Source organism: Coregonus clupeaformis, chromosome 17, assembly GCF_020615455.1.
Source record: "Coregonus clupeaformis isolate EN_2021a chromosome 17, ASM2061545v1, whole genome shotgun sequence".
NCBI lineage: Eukaryota > Metazoa > Chordata > Actinopteri > Salmoniformes > Salmonidae > Coregonus > Coregonus clupeaformis.
This window is the reverse complement of record NC_059208.1, coordinates 44,863,025-44,879,784: the sequence shown is the minus strand read 5'-3', so window position 1 is coordinate 44,879,784 and position 16,760 is coordinate 44,863,025. Positions and strand designations below refer to the sequence as shown.

General features: G+C 42.6%; 2 protein-coding genes across 5 annotated transcripts; one reads left to right on the top strand and one right to left on the bottom strand.

Moving 5' to 3' along the window:
- Positions 1-1,411: 1,411 nt before the first annotated feature.
- LOC121586890 (proteasome subunit beta type-4) lies at positions 1,412-5,539 on the bottom strand. Its single transcript, XM_041903928.2, has 7 exons — positions 5,389-5,539; positions 4,619-4,825; positions 3,006-3,152; positions 2,633-2,714; positions 2,131-2,247; positions 1,907-1,995; positions 1,412-1,636 (listed from the first exon to the last, which is right to left on the bottom strand). Exons 1-7 carry the CDS (start codon positions 5,502-5,504, stop codon positions 1,624-1,626), a joined length of 771 nt encoding a protein of 256 aa, XP_041759862.1. The 5' UTR covers positions 5,505-5,539; the 3' UTR covers positions 1,412-1,623.
- LOC121586889 (DNA-binding protein RFX5-like) lies at positions 4,784-16,375 on the top strand. 4 transcript variants are annotated; one of them, XM_041903924.2, is made up of 11 exons: positions 4,784-4,866; positions 11,000-11,149; positions 11,340-11,373; positions 11,474-11,556; positions 12,013-12,096; positions 12,640-12,765; positions 12,948-13,064; positions 13,425-13,503; positions 13,622-13,820; positions 14,082-14,179; positions 14,330-16,375. In XM_041903924.2, the coding sequence occupies exons 2-11, from the start codon at positions 11,040-11,042 to the stop codon at positions 15,368-15,370; spliced, it is 1,971 nt and encodes a 656-aa protein (XP_041759858.2). In that variant the 5' UTR covers positions 4,784-4,866; positions 11,000-11,039; the 3' UTR covers positions 15,371-16,375. The 4 variants fall into 4 exon arrangements, with proteins under 4 accessions (XP_041759858.2, XP_041759859.2, XP_041759857.2 ...); XM_041903925.2 differs by lacking the exon at positions 4,784-4,866 and adding an exon at positions 5,637-6,170 and having other exon boundaries at positions 14,082-14,176; XM_041903923.2 differs by lacking the exon at positions 4,784-4,866 and adding an exon at positions 5,637-6,170.
- Positions 16,376-16,760: the final 385 nt, after the last annotated feature.

Sequence of the window (16,760 nt, the reverse complement as noted above, 5' to 3'; positions counted from 1 at the left end):
GCTTGAGCTATACGTTAAACTCGCACAATCTGGATTCCCTGAACTCTCTTAAGAACCAATGGGAAGAGGATTTAGGTGAACAACTTTCAGACGAAACTTGCCAGAGTATGCTTCAGAGAATATATTCTTAATCTATATGTCAAAGACATGCTGTAATTCAATTTAAAATTGGCTGCATTGGTCAAAGGCAAAATTATCCAAGATTAGACCAGAAATAGATCCCAATTGTGACTGATGTAAGCAGGCTCCTGCTACTTTATTGCACGTTTTGGACATGCCTGAAATTGAGATTTCTGGATATAAATGAGACGTTGAACAGGTAACAAACGGAGATTAGGAGCACTCCCTTTAAGAGTGTGCTCCTAATCTCAGCTCGTTACCTGTATAAAATACACCTGTGAGCCAGAAATCTTTCTGATTGAGAGGGGGTCAAATACTTCCCTCATTAAAATGCAAATCAATTTATAACATTTTTGACATGCGTTTTTCTGGATTTATTTTGTTGTTATTCTGTCTCCCACTGTTCAAATATACCTACCATTAAAATTATAGACTGATCATGTCTGTCAGTGGGTAAACGTACAAAATCAGCAGGGGATCAAATACTTTTTTCCCCCTCACTGTACCTGTTCTGTCTTACCTGTATAATCATAAAAAATGCCAAATAAAATAACCTTTACAAATGTTTTTATAATAACAGATTATGTCCATGCCTTACTGACCGCTTTCTCTTGGATTCCATCCTACCTTTTGGCTCATTTACATTTACGTCATTTAGCAGACGCTCTTATCCAGAGCGACTTACAGTTAGTGCATACATTATTCTTTTTTATTTTCATACTGGCCCCCCGTGGGAATCGAACCCACAACCCTGGCGTTGCAAACGCCATGCTCTACCAACTGAGCTACCTCCCTGCCGGCCATTCCCTCCCCTACCCTGGACGACGCTGGGCCAATTGTGCGCCGCCCCATTGGTCTCCCGGTTGCGGCCGGCTACAGCAGAGCCTGGATTCGAACCAGGATCTCTAGTGGCACAGCTAGCACTGTGATGCAGTGCCTTAGACCACTGCACCACTCGGGAGGTTATTTACATATTTTTACTTTCCTTATCACCTGAATGAGTCTCCATTTTTAAATAAGAAATAAAGTGTCAGGCCTCCTTTAATGGTGGGTTTTCCTTTGTGGTACTAACAGCATAGTCAGGTGCAGTTCTGTATGGTTGAACCAAAAATAATTTGTGATTAACATGGAAGCAGACAAGATCTGCTTTTGACACAGGGTCCTCTTTTACCACTTTTTGATGTTGGTATATAAAGAAAAAGTGTTTAAGTGTCATTTTTCCTCCCAATAACTTTTGCCCTCATCTCTGCTTGTGTGTGGACCTTTCCAATTACAGTATATGAATAGAATCTCAGAACTTCACCAGATATTTATTTTAAGCCTGACTGTCATTCAAGTTTAAATAACTCAACCATTCAGAAGTTGACATTTTTTTCATATTACAAAAGGGGAAAAATTAAATTGGTTACATAGCAGTCTTATCAAAGCAGTAACATTTTAGAATGTCATGGAACAGACCAATAGTGTGGCTTAACGTACAGTCCTGAATCGCCAACATCATCCTCATTCAAACCCACTGAAAAATAAAAGAAAATGACATCCTTATTACATTGTCATATCACATAAGATACAGGCACATGCTGTGTGAAATATTCCACAAGCTCTACAATGTATCTTTTCAATTAAATGCTATGATCAATTTAGGACATATGACAGCAGCTTTAAAACAGAATATTCCTCAAGTGATATACTACACACAAGTACACTAAACATGCCAACTTGATGGATCTTGTTGTTGGACACTTCTGACTGGACAGTCAAAATGAGTCATGTGGCTATAACCTACCTGACCATGTGGGCAATTTCCCAGTTGGTCTCACAGGACATGGGGCCAGTAATCTCCACACCTTCTTCTGTCACAATGGCAATCTCATGCTAAAAACAGACAAACATCAGTCATTTTTCACAATAGCTACGAGACTGGTAGCTTCAAAACAGAAACATTCCCTATGTGCTTTCGAAAATGAAATCTCATAAAAATTCAGGAGTGTTCTGAGACTAACGACTCACCCTGTTGTAGGAGCGAGCATCGCGATAGTACAGCACTTTAAGGCAGCGCTCAATCAGCGCCCGCGCCTCATCCTTAGTGATCTCCACCTTGTTCTCCACCACCTCCCTCATCAGGGGCTGCATGGACACATAGAATAACCTTACACACTAAACAAACCCATACATACCGCAAGAGTCCGTGTAGAACTCCAACTGTGGAACATACATTTTTACGTACAGTATTACCATGAAGTAACATCAGAATTTGATGCAGACGCATCATGCAGTACAGATTACTTCCAATTATACTCATTCAGTTTCTTGTCCCTGAAGGGGTTGCCACTATTTCTATATGAACAAGTGTAGCTTGACGACTTGAAAAATAAATGCCAACTTTAGCCAATCATGCGAATAGAAACTATGGCATCTTATCTTTCCATTTCTACACGTTTCATAGTTTAGAATGTATTACTGCCTCTCAGTAGCAGTCCCCTTATGTGTTCATTAGCTCATTTGTCCTCACCTGGGCCAGGTAAGCACCAAACCCTGTCGCCACTGTAGGTGCCTCATAGGCCACACCCAGCTTGTCCACATAGCCCAGGAAGCTAGAGAAATACAAGATGACAAGTTATGCATTTAATTTGATGTAGCTAGTTACAATATATTTATAGCTGCAGGTCTGAAGTCAGTTTGATGTTAACATCAAGACCATGGTATGAGGTTTGTTAAAGGCAAAAACTAACCAGGGTTATGGTTTAAAACACGGTCATGGTTAAACTATTCGATCGAACATGACAACATTGTAAACGGCACTCCTACATTTCTAATCAATTTCAAGAGTTCCACTTCTTGGCATGACTTCTGATAAGGACAAAGACGCTGAAAACTCATCCCACCTCTCGCCATTGTAGAATCCACCGACGACCACAGTGTTCCACAGTGGGTTCATCTTGCTGCGGCGGTTGTACATTACCCGTGTCAACCAGGAGTGAATGGCTTTGGGGCTGTAGCTGTGACCGTCACCCAGGAGCTCCTCGTCGATCCTGGGACGCAAACACACAGACCTGATAACTGGTGGTCCTCAGGGAGATAACCAAGCAAAGGTTTCAGCACCCCAAGTTAAGGGAAATGATTCCTTAATGCCAGAAACCATTCAAACAAAGCGACCCCCCCAAACTCCTTAAAACCCATTATTATACTTTGCATCAATGATCCAGACCCTATACTTCAATTCATCTGCAATTGTTCTAACTGGAAACATCGGCTCCAGTTAGTTTTCCATCTCCAGAAGTGCACGCCAAGGATGTCTTCATTGTAATTTGCCTTATCTCTCGAACCCCTAGTTAGTCTGCTATGATCCTATTACAATCTATGGCACCAAACATCACATCTCTATACTGATGACATGTTATTCTTCTAGATTGTTTCTCACTCTTTTCCCCACCTTTTAGATATCTTCCAAGGCTTTTAGCAAAATTGCAGGATACAATATCAATTGGGGGAAGTCTGCATTACTACCACTGAACAATAGACTAGAGTCATCTATTCCTTTAAATATCCCAGTGGTCCAGCATTTTAGATATATGGGTGTCCAAATGTATCCCTCCTTGCAAAATATTTTAAATAATAATAATTTTATCAAAGTCCTTAAAGATGTAAAAAAAACATGGACAGTTTAATTAATTTCCATCGCGTGTTTCAATGGTTAAAATGAACATCCTTCCACTAATACATTTTCTCAGTTCAATGCTCCCTGTAGCACCACCTGATTGGCTACTGGAAGAAAATTAACTCCTTAATCTCCAAATGTATCTGGAAGAACAAAAAAACAAGAATAAAACACGTACAGACATTTTTGGGGATGACGGTCTCTGCGCATTCCAAGACATCCAACAAAAGCACAACCTGCCTGGCACTTCGTTATTTTTCTACTTACAATTACGTTTTGCTAGGAGTGCTTATGGGGTACCTTGGGAAACTAAGCTTAACAGTCGTCACCCCTTTCATAAGGTACTACTTGGAAAAAGAGGTCTTGCATCTGAAATGTATTCCCTTCTAGTAAAGACCTCATCCAAGCCACTTTCAATTGACTGATTGGGGGAAAAAGTTAGAGTTCCTCATTTAACGCAGCCTCATTCCTTATTTATTTACTCCCATGTAGTGTATATTCATATACTTCTCTGTCAATTGATAATATCTGTATATAAACAAATGTTGACACTAGCATATGCAAACGCCTCTGTATGCCAATGTCACTGAGTTAAGCATACAAAGCCGAGGGCATCTCTCACTGTTTCTCCTTTCTAAAACCACACTATTATTATGAATGCTACTATATTATGAACTACTCTATTTGCTGTGTATGTGCCTTTTAACCAACAAGAGTCTACAATAAAATAAAATAAATGGATCAAACAAACATATTTTTTATACCATTATCAATGGAAATATTCAGCATAAAGGACCAAGACAGCATATCAGATTTTTCTGAAAGAAACCTCAAACTTACACCATCTGTTCGATTATCTGCTTCATGTACTGGTAGTCTGCGTAGTCGCCGGAAGCTCCCAGGATGGTGCTGTCATTCACCTTCATGAGGCGAGAGATGTTACGGAAACGTGCCAGGGAACCATAGGAGCCCAGCATGTCAGCTGCGATGATGACTCCACCTGTAAACTTCACTCCCAGCACTGATGTTCCCGTCACCATGGGGTTTCTAGAGTTTAGGGAAAGAAAAATGTAGAAAGTTTGTCATGGGTAAGTCTTATTAGCTAACGTTACACTAAAAATGTAATACAGAGGGATGCATGCTGAACGTCCATTTAGACGCATACATGTAGACTCATGCACGCGCATATATAAACATTATATATGGCGGGAGTAGGACTAGCTACATAATATGCTTCTATGATTCTACAGCATTCTTTATTATAGTGAGTTTTGTTAACTAGATAGCTACCTCACTGCCATGTCATACTAGCATTAGCTACCATAAACACAACATGATTAGGTAGATAACTTGCAAGGCATAGATGGGCAATTTGCACGTCAGTCAATTTGTTGGAAATAGAATAAGAAAGCGCGAGGACAGATTAAGTTTAACTAGATAGCTAACTAGCTAGTAGCCCAACTAAATAACAGTGCAGTAGTCAGTGAGCTAACATAACTAGCTAACTACTTCGGCTAGCTCCACCATGATGATACAGCACTGCAGTGTATAGAGGAAATCGAAAGTGGGATGACATTATTAGGGATCTCCACTCAAAAGGATTTACTTACAGAGTGTGTTTGATAGGTCCGCATCCTGGGGCTAAACTGCTGCCTGGAAATGAATAAAATTGTCCGGGTTTTGGCCCATTCTCCCAGAAATTGAGCTTCAAACCGCCTGGATCCATGTTACAAATTTGCGGATGTGACGACACAGCTGCTCGTTTTGTGTTCTGCTGCAAATAATATGGAATTGTGGGATACAGGAGGCAGACAATTGCAATAAAAGCCTAACATTACATATCTTATTTATAACCACATGTAAACCTTAACCCGCAGTATAATCAATAAAACAAGAAACTCAACAATAACTGTGTTAGTTTTATTATAAATCTTCGATGATTTAGTCAAAATGAAAGGCGTAGAAACAGAGTGGAGTTAAGTTGCACTAGATGCTGATCCAAGGTCAGGTTTACGTTTCCAGTGTTTAGTAGGTGCCGTTAGGATAGAGGAGAAGTAAACTGATTATAGATCTGTGCATAGGGTAAATCCGCCCCAAAACGAAAGAAAATATTAATATATGTGTAAACCAATCAAGTGTCTGTCACTAGGGAGACGATCCATCAGCTCAGTTACTGGGCAGACCAGCCATAACGACTCCTATCAGAATAATATTTAGCAAGAAAATAAAGCAATTGAACCAATAGAATTTAAATTACACTTGGTATCTGAGTAGAATTAGAACAATCCACCAATTGGAATTTACGTTTGCTTTGTAGTCAGGCAGACATAACATAGTTGTCCAATCACAAAAAAATCTGAAAGGGGATTTTTGCTGTATCTCTTTGGCTCAGGTACTTTCTTTTTGTTTTACAAAATAAATAGTCAAATAGGTTTGTATCATATATATAACCGAATAATATGCGCAATTTAAACATTACTTTGATATATTGTTGAAAAAGTTTGAATTCTGTTACAATTCATGTTTCGAAAGGTGTTTCATTGCTTGCTAATGTTAGCATTTCAAGCTAGCCCAGCTGGCTAGCTATCAAGTTTAGCTAACTAGCTAACGTTAGTCACTTGCTAAGATTAAATAATACCATTCAGCGAATCTACATTTGTAAAATGCCTGTCAAACGAGCTTTAAAAAAATTGTTATATGTGCATTTCTATTTCCCAGAAAACTGACCACCACTGTGTGGCTAGACAGATGGCTGGCTAGCTAGCTAGAGTGAATTGAAACATGTTGTGTCGATAAACCGAGAAAGCGGGAAGTATGCAAATTGAAAGCGCATGACCATAGAATAGCATACGGCGTGACATGAAAAGGCCATTGTTAACCGTCTCAAATAATGGAAGTCGCTAGCTAGCTGAGAGGGAAGCGAGTAGCTTGCAATGCTAGTGAGAAAAAGACCCATGTCATGGCAGGTAGTGTGGTACTCCAAAACCATGCCTCATAGTATTTCGGTACGGTGCTAATGACAGCCGTGGGGCCAGCTTGGCAGCGGCTGCACTCTGACATTGCTCAATGCGCCATTGTATTATACCTATCAAGCTATATAATAAGGAACACTTCTGTTTTAATTATCCTACTTAATCGCCAGTTTGTCATGTTTTGGAAATGCAGACAGCATCGTTCATGTTTTACTCCCATGTATTATTATTTACCCAGACACTGATAGTGCGGTGGGAGTGTCCCTGGCTGTTCAACTGATTGACTTATTTTCTATTTTGGTGACAGCTTTGTAACTGCAATAGTGTGCAACTGCAGCCCGCAATTCGGGGTGTTCCTGCATGTTGTCATTCCTACAGGAACGCCACCCCTCAAGCATACCAATGGTTCCTTCATGAACAACCCCCAGCTTTCTGCTGTGTGCCGACAGGCGGTGGCGAAGAACACTTTCTACCGGTCGCCTCCACCTCCGCTAGCACAGCAGGCGGGAGGCTGGGGCGACACCATGTGTTAGCTAGCTTGCTAGGTAGGGACACCGTGTGTTAGCTAGCACACTGTGTCGCTCCCGCCTGCTGTGTCCTTCGCTCCCACCTGCCCTCACCGTCGTTAACAGAACTGCAGGAAAACAGTACATGACAGGTGGGGACGAAGGACACTGTCTACCGGTGTTCGGCTAGTTAGCTACCGTTGTCGCCCCCGCCCCTTCTTCTGTGGGGTTTATTGGCGGCTGGCATCCAACGTTATTGTGCATTAACACCACCTACTGTACTGGAGCGCTCCTGCCTGTCATTGCTTTAAAATGTTGCAATAGAAAGGAGGGAATGCAGATGCAGGAATGCCCCGAATTGCACCCTTCTCTGTAGCTGTAGCACGTATCCCTATACTTGATCTTGGCTATACGGTACACACCAGACTTTGATTCCCCCCCTAATTTTATTTTTTAATGCTCATATTGATACGACATTGACATGAAAATAACTTCTATTTCACTTTTGCAGTACAATTCTTCATTAATAATCCTGACCTGAATGGTGAATAATAATGAGTGAGAAAGTTAGAGGGTCAAAGATCATACCCCCAAGACATGCTAACCTCTCACCATTACCAATAACAGGGGAGGTTAGCATGTCTTGGGGTTATGATCTTCGACCCTCTGTAACTTTCTTTCTCACTCATCATTATTAACTATTCAGGACTATCCGTAATCATGGTAGCATCCACATTAGGGTAATGTAGAAGTGTTTAGAAACATATTCTGAACTTATTTACAATAAAAGTGACTCCAAAATGACACAATACATTTACCATTCATTTATATTGGGCACAAAATAATCTGAAACACAAACAAAACGAAGCATGTGTGTTTAGTGAGTCCGCCAGATCAGAGGCAGTAGGGATGACCAGGGATATTGTCTTGATAGGCGCATGAATTGCACCTTTTTCCTGTCCTGCTAAGCATTCAAAATGTAACGAGTACTTTTGGGTGTTAGGGAACATGTATGGAGTAAAAAGTACATTATTTTCTTTAGGAATGTAGTGAAGTAAAAGTTGGCAAAAATATAAATAGTAAAGTAAAGTACAGATACCCCAAAAAACGACTTAAGTAGTACTTTAAAGTATTTTTACTTAACTACTTTACACCACTGCAAACAGGATGCATGTTTTGGAATGTTTTTTATTATATACAGGCTTCCTTCTTTTCACTCGGTCAATTAGGTTAGTATTGTGGAGGTACTACAATGTTGTTGATCCATCCTCAGTTTTCTCCTATCATAGCCATAAAATTATGTAACTGTTTTAAAGTCAACATTGGCTTCATGGTGAAATCCCTGAGTGGTTTCCTTCCTCTCCTACAACTGAGTTAGGAAGGACCCCTGTATCTTTGTAGTGATTGGGTGTATTGATACACCATCCAAAGTGTAATTATTAACTTTACCATGCTCAAAGGGATATTCAATGTCTGCCTTTTAACATTTTTACCCATCTACCAATAGGTGCCCTTCTTTGCGAGGCATTGGAAAACATCCCTGGTCTTTGTGGTTGAATCTGTGCTTGAAATTCACTGCTCGACTGAGGGACCTTACAAATAATTGTATGTGTGGGGTACAGAGATGAGGTAGTCATTCAAAAATCATGCTAAAGTGAGTCCATGCAACTTATTAAGGGACTTTTTAAGCACATTTTGAATTCAGTCTAACACAACAAAAGTGTGGAAAAAGTCAAGGGGTGTGAATAATTTCTAAAGGCACTGTAATTTCCCAATTATTATTTTTGTATACAATATAGCTCAGTATTTGAATTATTTATATTATACAGTCATTATTGCTCATTTTGATCAAGGGTGTCAATAATTTGGGACCGCACTGTATATCTCTCTATTATGCGTGGGAATATATAATATGATATTTTATAATACTTTGGAACAGATTTCCAAAATTAAAATCACTTACATGCTGACCACACCGGCTGCATTGCATGCCTGAGCGTTTCAAAATATATGTACACATGCATGTTATTCAATAATTTCATCCAAACTGCTCGTGCGCGTCAACAAGCGTCTGCGTAGCCAGACGCGCTGCAAGTCTCTCCCATCTCCTCATTGGTTTTTAGGAGCATATACCCACATGGGTGATTGAAAGATGAACGCGGTCCACACTCCAGTCCAGTTAGTTGCAGTAATGCACCTTAAAGTTGGTTGCCAACCGCCATATAAAATCCACAGAAGAATAAGATGACTGAACTAGGAGAGATTACTAGAAACTAACTAGGTTAATCTGTGGATTAATTGTCTAAGTAGAGAACACACGATTTTGTGTGACTCAAACTGGGTCGATATAATACAAAGATCCAGCTAAAAAAAAGGACCTTGTACATTTAATGTAAAATAACAACCCCATGTTTATATCGCAGGACAAATTAGCTAGCAACAGCAAGCTAGCTAGCTCGCTAAATATCCATTAACGTTTCATATGGTTCGACCTGTCCCCAAATGAATATACTTGGTTCAGAGTTCGTTTTGATATTTCAACCTCTGTGTCCTGATCGCGTCTGGTGGGGATAGACAAACTCAACATGCAGACACACGCGTGGAGTCGGTTTGGACATCATGTTAGAGCTGCTTTTCTGGTGTCTTTACAGTCTTTTTCTTTTTTATCAGAAAGGTTGGGGATCAAATAAAATCAGCCGAAGGCCAAATTGGCCCGCGGGCCGCCAATTGAGGAACCCTGATTTAGGATGTCCAGCCACTTTAGTGAGGAAATGTCACTTCCTTATGTAATAAAATAAATTTTACCAAGATAATAATGATTATTCATGTTCTGAATCGTTCAGTGGGGTCTTTCTGTAACATATCATTAACATTGTATCCAAAAAGTAGGATTTCGTAACCTAATACATCCGATAATAAGCACAGAGCTCTGTTGACATAGCGGTGCAGGTTTCCCCATTTGGGTATTTTAGATTTTGTGGTCGTCATATTCAAAGTTGTTTCCCCTGGTTGCAAAAAGCAAAATTAGCATGACACAAGCTGAATTAAATGTAAAGGCTTTGAAAATAAAAAATATTGGTGTACGCTCAGTGCTCCATTGACATTTCACAGAGATACGCTTGTTTTTGTGAGAAATCTTGGAAAAAGAACAGGAATATTGAATTAAAATGAAAAGTGTATACTAAAATATGAAAATACTACATGTCATGTCTCAAAATCAATATCCATCTTAACTCTATATTGTTTTATGTCCTGCGGATTCGAGAAGAAAGATGACGAGTTCAACGGCAAAGTGAGCCCGTCAGGTAGCCAATAGCCTTGTTTTTTAAAAGTATTGACCTTGGGCGAATCGATGTAGTTGGAGCTGAATTCCACAAAGCATGGTCTCTGCTCCACTCCGTTGGTGAATTTCATCAGAAACTAACTCCTATTAGTACTACCATCATCATAGTCAGATATGATCCTCGGGTGTTACCTTCCTAAAAAGCTGGTATTGTCAGTTTCCATTTCGATTTAAATGGAATGAAATGAAGGCTTCTTCTGTCTTGTTGGGCAGCTTATCAGTTGAAAATTCACTAACATTGTGCATGTCCAATAACCAGCATTATTGGATGTGGAGGGATAGATTTTCCATCGTCAACTAAATCTAAAAGTTCCTTTTAAAATGTCAAATGACAGCCCCCAGCAAATCCCACAGTGCTTAGAACAGTGTTATCACATTTACCTTCCTCTCCTAATTTCAGAGGCCTCAGGGTGTGTTTGCCACCGCTGTGTGAGCAAACAATGACTGAGGACAGGTTGAAGGCGGACCCCTCCAAGCGGGAGGGGCTGGACTCAGGAGAGGGAGACACAGAGCCTAGCCTGCTGCTGCAGAAACTAAAGAGCAACATCTCGTAAGTCCCACCCCTCTGTCCACACAGCCACTGCTTAAATCATCAAAATGGACAATAAAGTATTGTGTAGTATCAGCACCCTCTCCAACATTTCCTGCCATTTATCTCATACAGCTCATCCATCAGTGTCATTAGAAAGTCTTCAGAAATTTGTTTGTGTCTAACTGTAATAGTTTTTTTTTTTTCGCAGTAAGAATGTACAGGGCAAAGTGGACATTATCCTGGTGAGTGCCAAGACATCTTTGGGATTGCACGGTGTATGAATTGCCTTGTCTATGAATGGTTTAAGACCCAGATTTTATCATATGTCTCTCCTACCCACAGCAAGATGTGCAGCGCTTCTCTGACAACGACAAACTCTACCTTTACCTCCAGCTGCCTTCTGGCCCCAGTTCAGGGGAGAAAAGGTGAGCATCATTATCATTAGCAATCACTCTGGGTCTAGCACTGTATGATTGTCCTCCTGGAGGGACATATTTGTGGCTCTTCAGATGACTGAAGAGGCTGATTTATGACCCACAAATCCCACTGAAGAGGCCAGTGTGTGTGGTGATAGTGGGTGATGTTCAGCCTCTTCTTTCGTTGTTGCCGCTTGTCCTCAGTGGCATGGTGGAGGTCTTTTTCATGATGTGCAGCCCCACCGTGGATGGCCTTCCTCCATTAGTTTGATTTCCATTCAGTCCGTTAGAGATAGGGGGTGTACTGTACCTACCTACTGGCGGTTTAAGGTTTGTAGACAAGGAGTTTAGTTTTGATCTGGATGTTATTGTGTGCGTTTGAGATGCAAAGATTCAACAGATCATGCAGATCTATGTATCTCGAACCTGCACGCATCTCCAAATTCCCCAAACTCTTTTTCTCAGTCTGGCAATGGCCCCGCTGGCACAACTTAGGCGGTGGTGTATTTCTGCATCGATGTCAGCTTTGGAGGAGAGAACACTGCCAAGGTAAGGAAAGAGGTCCACGTTTTCATGGGCGTTATTGTCAACATCTATACAAAGCTCAATAACCCAGTCACATACTGACTTTTTCCCCAGTAACGCTTTACACTTAAAACGATTCATAAATGCTATTATAAATACTTTATAAACTCTAAATGATTTAGTTAATAGTTTACAAATCTGTTATAAATGTTTATAACACAATGATTGAAATTGTGTGATTGTTATTTAGTTGCTTGCCAAAATGTGAGTGCACATTGATTATTATTATTATTGCCAGTGCAGCAATGCATGTTTGAGCAGCAACATGAACCGTGTGCTGGCTTTTCACCTTTCTTTTTCGGGAGGGGGGCCCAGCACCGGTTGAGACATTTGGGATGTGCATATCTCCTTCTTTGAATTTTTTTTAATGTTCACCGACTTAACTTGTTTCAAAATATCTACATTGAACTGTCCCTTTTTTTCCGCCACAAGAAAAATATATTGTTTTATCAGCAAAACATGGCTGCTGAGATGTACTGATAGCTTTGTTGTGTTTGTCCTGAGCAGCAGCAGCAGTGACCCCAGCTCATTCAACACAGCTGACCAGCTGCACACCTGCAACTGGATCCGTAGCCACCTGGAGGAACACGCAGACACCTGCCTGCCCAAGCAAGACGTCTACGAGACATACAAGTAAGTTCATGTCATGAGACACAGCTGTGACTGTGAATTACAAATGTACTTGTGAACCCGGACTACCTGGACATCAATAATAAATGCTCATTTTCATTTTCCGTTGCAAACACTTTGCTACGGTGTGCCGTAATGAAAACGACCCAGCTAATGTTAGGATCTCTTGCCCTCTAATCCCCCAGGAGATACTGTGAAAACCTGCAGCACCGGCCTCTGAGTGCTGCCAACTTTGGGAAGATCATCCGTGACATCTTCCCCAACATCAAAGCCCGGAGGCTCGGTGGAAGGGGACAATCCAAATATCCTTTCAGTCTGTCAGGAGGTTGTTTTGGGAGGCCCTTTAAGCATTTTAACACAATTTTACTTTTGTGTGCCACAACTGCATTGACACCTGCAAATTAAGCACAACTGCATTGACACCTGCAATTAAGTATTCAAGCAGCTCCCTGAATGCTGGATGGAATTCAGGGATTCACCTATACTTCAATGCATCCTATTTGTATCCTATTTTTATATTGTTGCACAATGCGGGAAATGTGGATAGAATGATGCCTTGGAGTACAAAGGCTCAAACAAGTATTACCATAGTTTATTGATAAGTGGAGAGGGTGGGGTTCCCCTTTCTGTCTACAGTTCTTCCTTAACTCCTCCGCTGACACGTATTGTTATAGTGGAATCCGCAGGAAGACGGTGCTAAACATGCCATTGTTGCCAAACCTGGACCTGAAAAACGACCCGGTATGTATGACTAGCCAACTGCACTTCCTGGTTCTATGATAGCACACTACCATTGCTTTTGCTATAGCTAAGTGCAAAAATGACTGTCAGTAGTGATTAAGGCTGTGCGTCCATGTAGTCGGAGCTGACGGAGCTGGTGCAGACCTACAAGCAAGAGGTGACGGAGGCGGCTTGTGAGCTCATCTGTGATTGGGCCCAGAAGATCCTCAAGCGTTCCTTTGACACAGTGGTCGAGATCGCCCGTTTTCTAGTGCAGGAACACATCGTCAACCCGCGCTGCAGCCAGGCTGAACTCGTCACTTCTGCCGCGATGGCAGGTGAGTCTCAGTGTCCTCATCTCCATCATACTGTGTTCAGTCGTCCTCATTACACTGTGTTCAGTCGTCCTCATTACACTGTGTTCAGTCGTCCTCGTTACACTGTGTTCAGTCGTCCTCGTTACACTGTGTTCAGTCGTCCTCGTTACACTGTGTTCAGTCGTCCTCGTTACACTGTGTTCAGTCATCTCCAATACCATCCGCAACCATCTTATGGTTGGAATTTCTTGTAATCATCTGTGATTTTTCTCTGTCTCACAGGAGGTCCTGCAAAGCCCCACAAGGTGATCAAGAAGAACCCAGTACCATCCAAAGGAGGTGGGCCAGAGACGGAAGGGAGCAGCTCTGAAGCGAAGGTAGTGAGTGCATCAACAATACCCTTTCAAAGACTAAATGCAAAGTACATGAACACACTGCTGGGCTGGAAGTTGTAATCATAGTAGCTAGTAAAAATGAGCCATATCTACTCATATTGGGTTTATGTAACACAATGATGTTGTTTCTCTCAGAGGGATAAAGAAGTTGGGGATCAGTTGTTGCCAGGGAAACTGCAGTCCAGTGACAAGCCAACTAAAGGGGTGGAGTCGGTACGCCCGGGGGGTCGCGAATCGCAGGTTGAGGCTCTGATGAAGCACTTGCCCCGAATCCTGCCTCGCAGCTCTGTCCCGGAAAAGTCCCAGCTTTCGGTGCGCTCTTCACCCCCGTCGCTGGCGCCCAAAGACGCAGGTGGCGTGAAGGTCATCACAATGACTGCCCTGCCCCAGCAGCAAGGGGGCGCTCTCCCAGTCATGATCCTCCCCCAGAGCGTCAGCCTCTCCTACCCCGATAGGGAAAAAGCCCCGCCGGTCACCATGGCACCAACGTCGGTGGTGCAGAGGGCCCGCGCCGCGACCAAACGGGCCCCCGAGGCTCCGGCTGCAGTCAGCCGGGGCCCCGGGCCAGGAGGCACACCGGCCAAACGGAAACGAGGACGACCCAGGAAGCCACGGCCAGAAGACACCGCCCCTCCGCAGCCGCCCCCTCCACCCCTACCCTCGGTCAACCAAGCCCCTATCATGAGGTCCCTCACTGGAGGGGTGATCCAGAAAGCCTGCTCTTCCTCCTCCTCCCAGGTGGTGGAGGTCGTATTCCAGGACCAGCAGGCCTTGGTGCTAGGCCAGCTGCATTCGGTAGCGGACACCGGCGACCCAGCGCATCGGGGCGTGGTGCTCGAGACTGACCCACGGCCCTTGCTGCTGCTGCCAGGGACCAGTCACACAAACTGGGACATGGGCAGGGCCATGGTAGAGGTCATCCAGAGGGCCCCGAGACCAATCACCAAGAACAACAACTCCCAGTCTACCCCCCACCACCGCCTGCCCCTGTCCACTGTGCTGGAGGATCGAGGGGAGGTGGAGATCACCCTCACCCCCGTGGAGCCTTCGGACGATCTGCCAACCCCCACCGCCCAGGCTAGCTCGGAGGGCCACCCCACGCCCGATGACAGCTCTAAAGAACCTAGTCCTGGCCCTTCCAGTCTCGAGCCTCACCCTCCTTGTCCCAGAGACTAGGGAGCACTAAGGGACTTTATACTACCCTCAGGGTGAGGATAACCACCCCCAATCATCTTCTCCCAGGTAGCATCTTCTCCCCGATTGGTGGAAATCCGAGATGGGCAGCGCAGAGAGCCAAGAAGGATCGATGAAGCCAAAACACTATTAACCCCTGTTGACCTTCCATTTATAACTCTTTGCTGTGACTCTAACTGCATGTTTGTCTTTGTAATTGTGAGCGAAGAGAGCGATAAAGGTGGTTCCGTACTCCTGAGATCAGATTTTTTGTAGTTCTGATGACGACAAGGGGGTATTTACGGGTTCGGACCTTACGAGGTTCTAAGTGCTACTCTCCCTGAGAGGATCTCCCCTCAAAGCATTTAAAAAATATATATATCTTTGGTTGTGTTATGTTGATGTTTGTAGTTGTGCTTTCAAATAGACTTCCAGAGTAAAGGAGAAGGCATGACTCGCTGCTGGTGGAGCTGCATTTAAATGATCCCCCCGTCAAGCATCAGAACTGGGTCTGCCACAGTGTTGTAAAAAATTGTGTGACAAGATTGTGAGATTGCCCCCCTTCTCCAAACCCACTAAGCTGGAGTGTGACGCAACGCGAGCACTTACCTGGGCATGATGCCATTATTACAGCACTTCCTGTTAGCGACTTAGCGTAGATTACAAAACATAGACACCATATAGGCTAGACTATGACAAACAGTAGTTAAGTAGGCCTTTGTATTTTGAACTTACATCACCTCAGGCGAAAGCATCAAAGCACAAACCTGCGAGCCTAGTGTAAAACCTTGAGTGCGGCAAAGAGACTTTTGAAATTTTTGCGTTGATTTTGTAAATGATTTAGCCTGATGCTAATGTAGGTTGCCAAGCCCTTTTTTATACGTTTTGGATGCTGTACCATTTTCAAACTGTCTGGCAGAGACAACTATTGCTTAGCCACCCTTTGCCAAACTTTCAGCCTAGGGGTGCATACAGTTGAAGTCGGAAGTTTACATACACTTAGGTTGGAATCATTAAAACTCGTTTTTTTCAACCACTCCACAAATGTCTTGTTAAAAAACTATAGTTTTGGCAAGTCGGTTATCTACTTTGTGCATGACACAAGTAATTTCTCCAACAATTGTTTACAGATTGATTATTTCACTTATAATTCACTGTATCACAATTCCAGTGGGTCAGAAGTTTACATACACTAAGTTGACTGTGCCTTTTAAACAACTTGGAAAATTCCAGAAAATGATGTCATGGCTTTAGAAGCTTCTGATAGGCTAATTGACATCATTTGAGTCAATTGGAGGTGTACCTGTGGATGTATTTCAAGGCCTACCTTCAAACTCAGTGCCTGGAAGCATACTTCCAAAGTTGTGGCAAAATGGCTTAAGGACAACAAAGT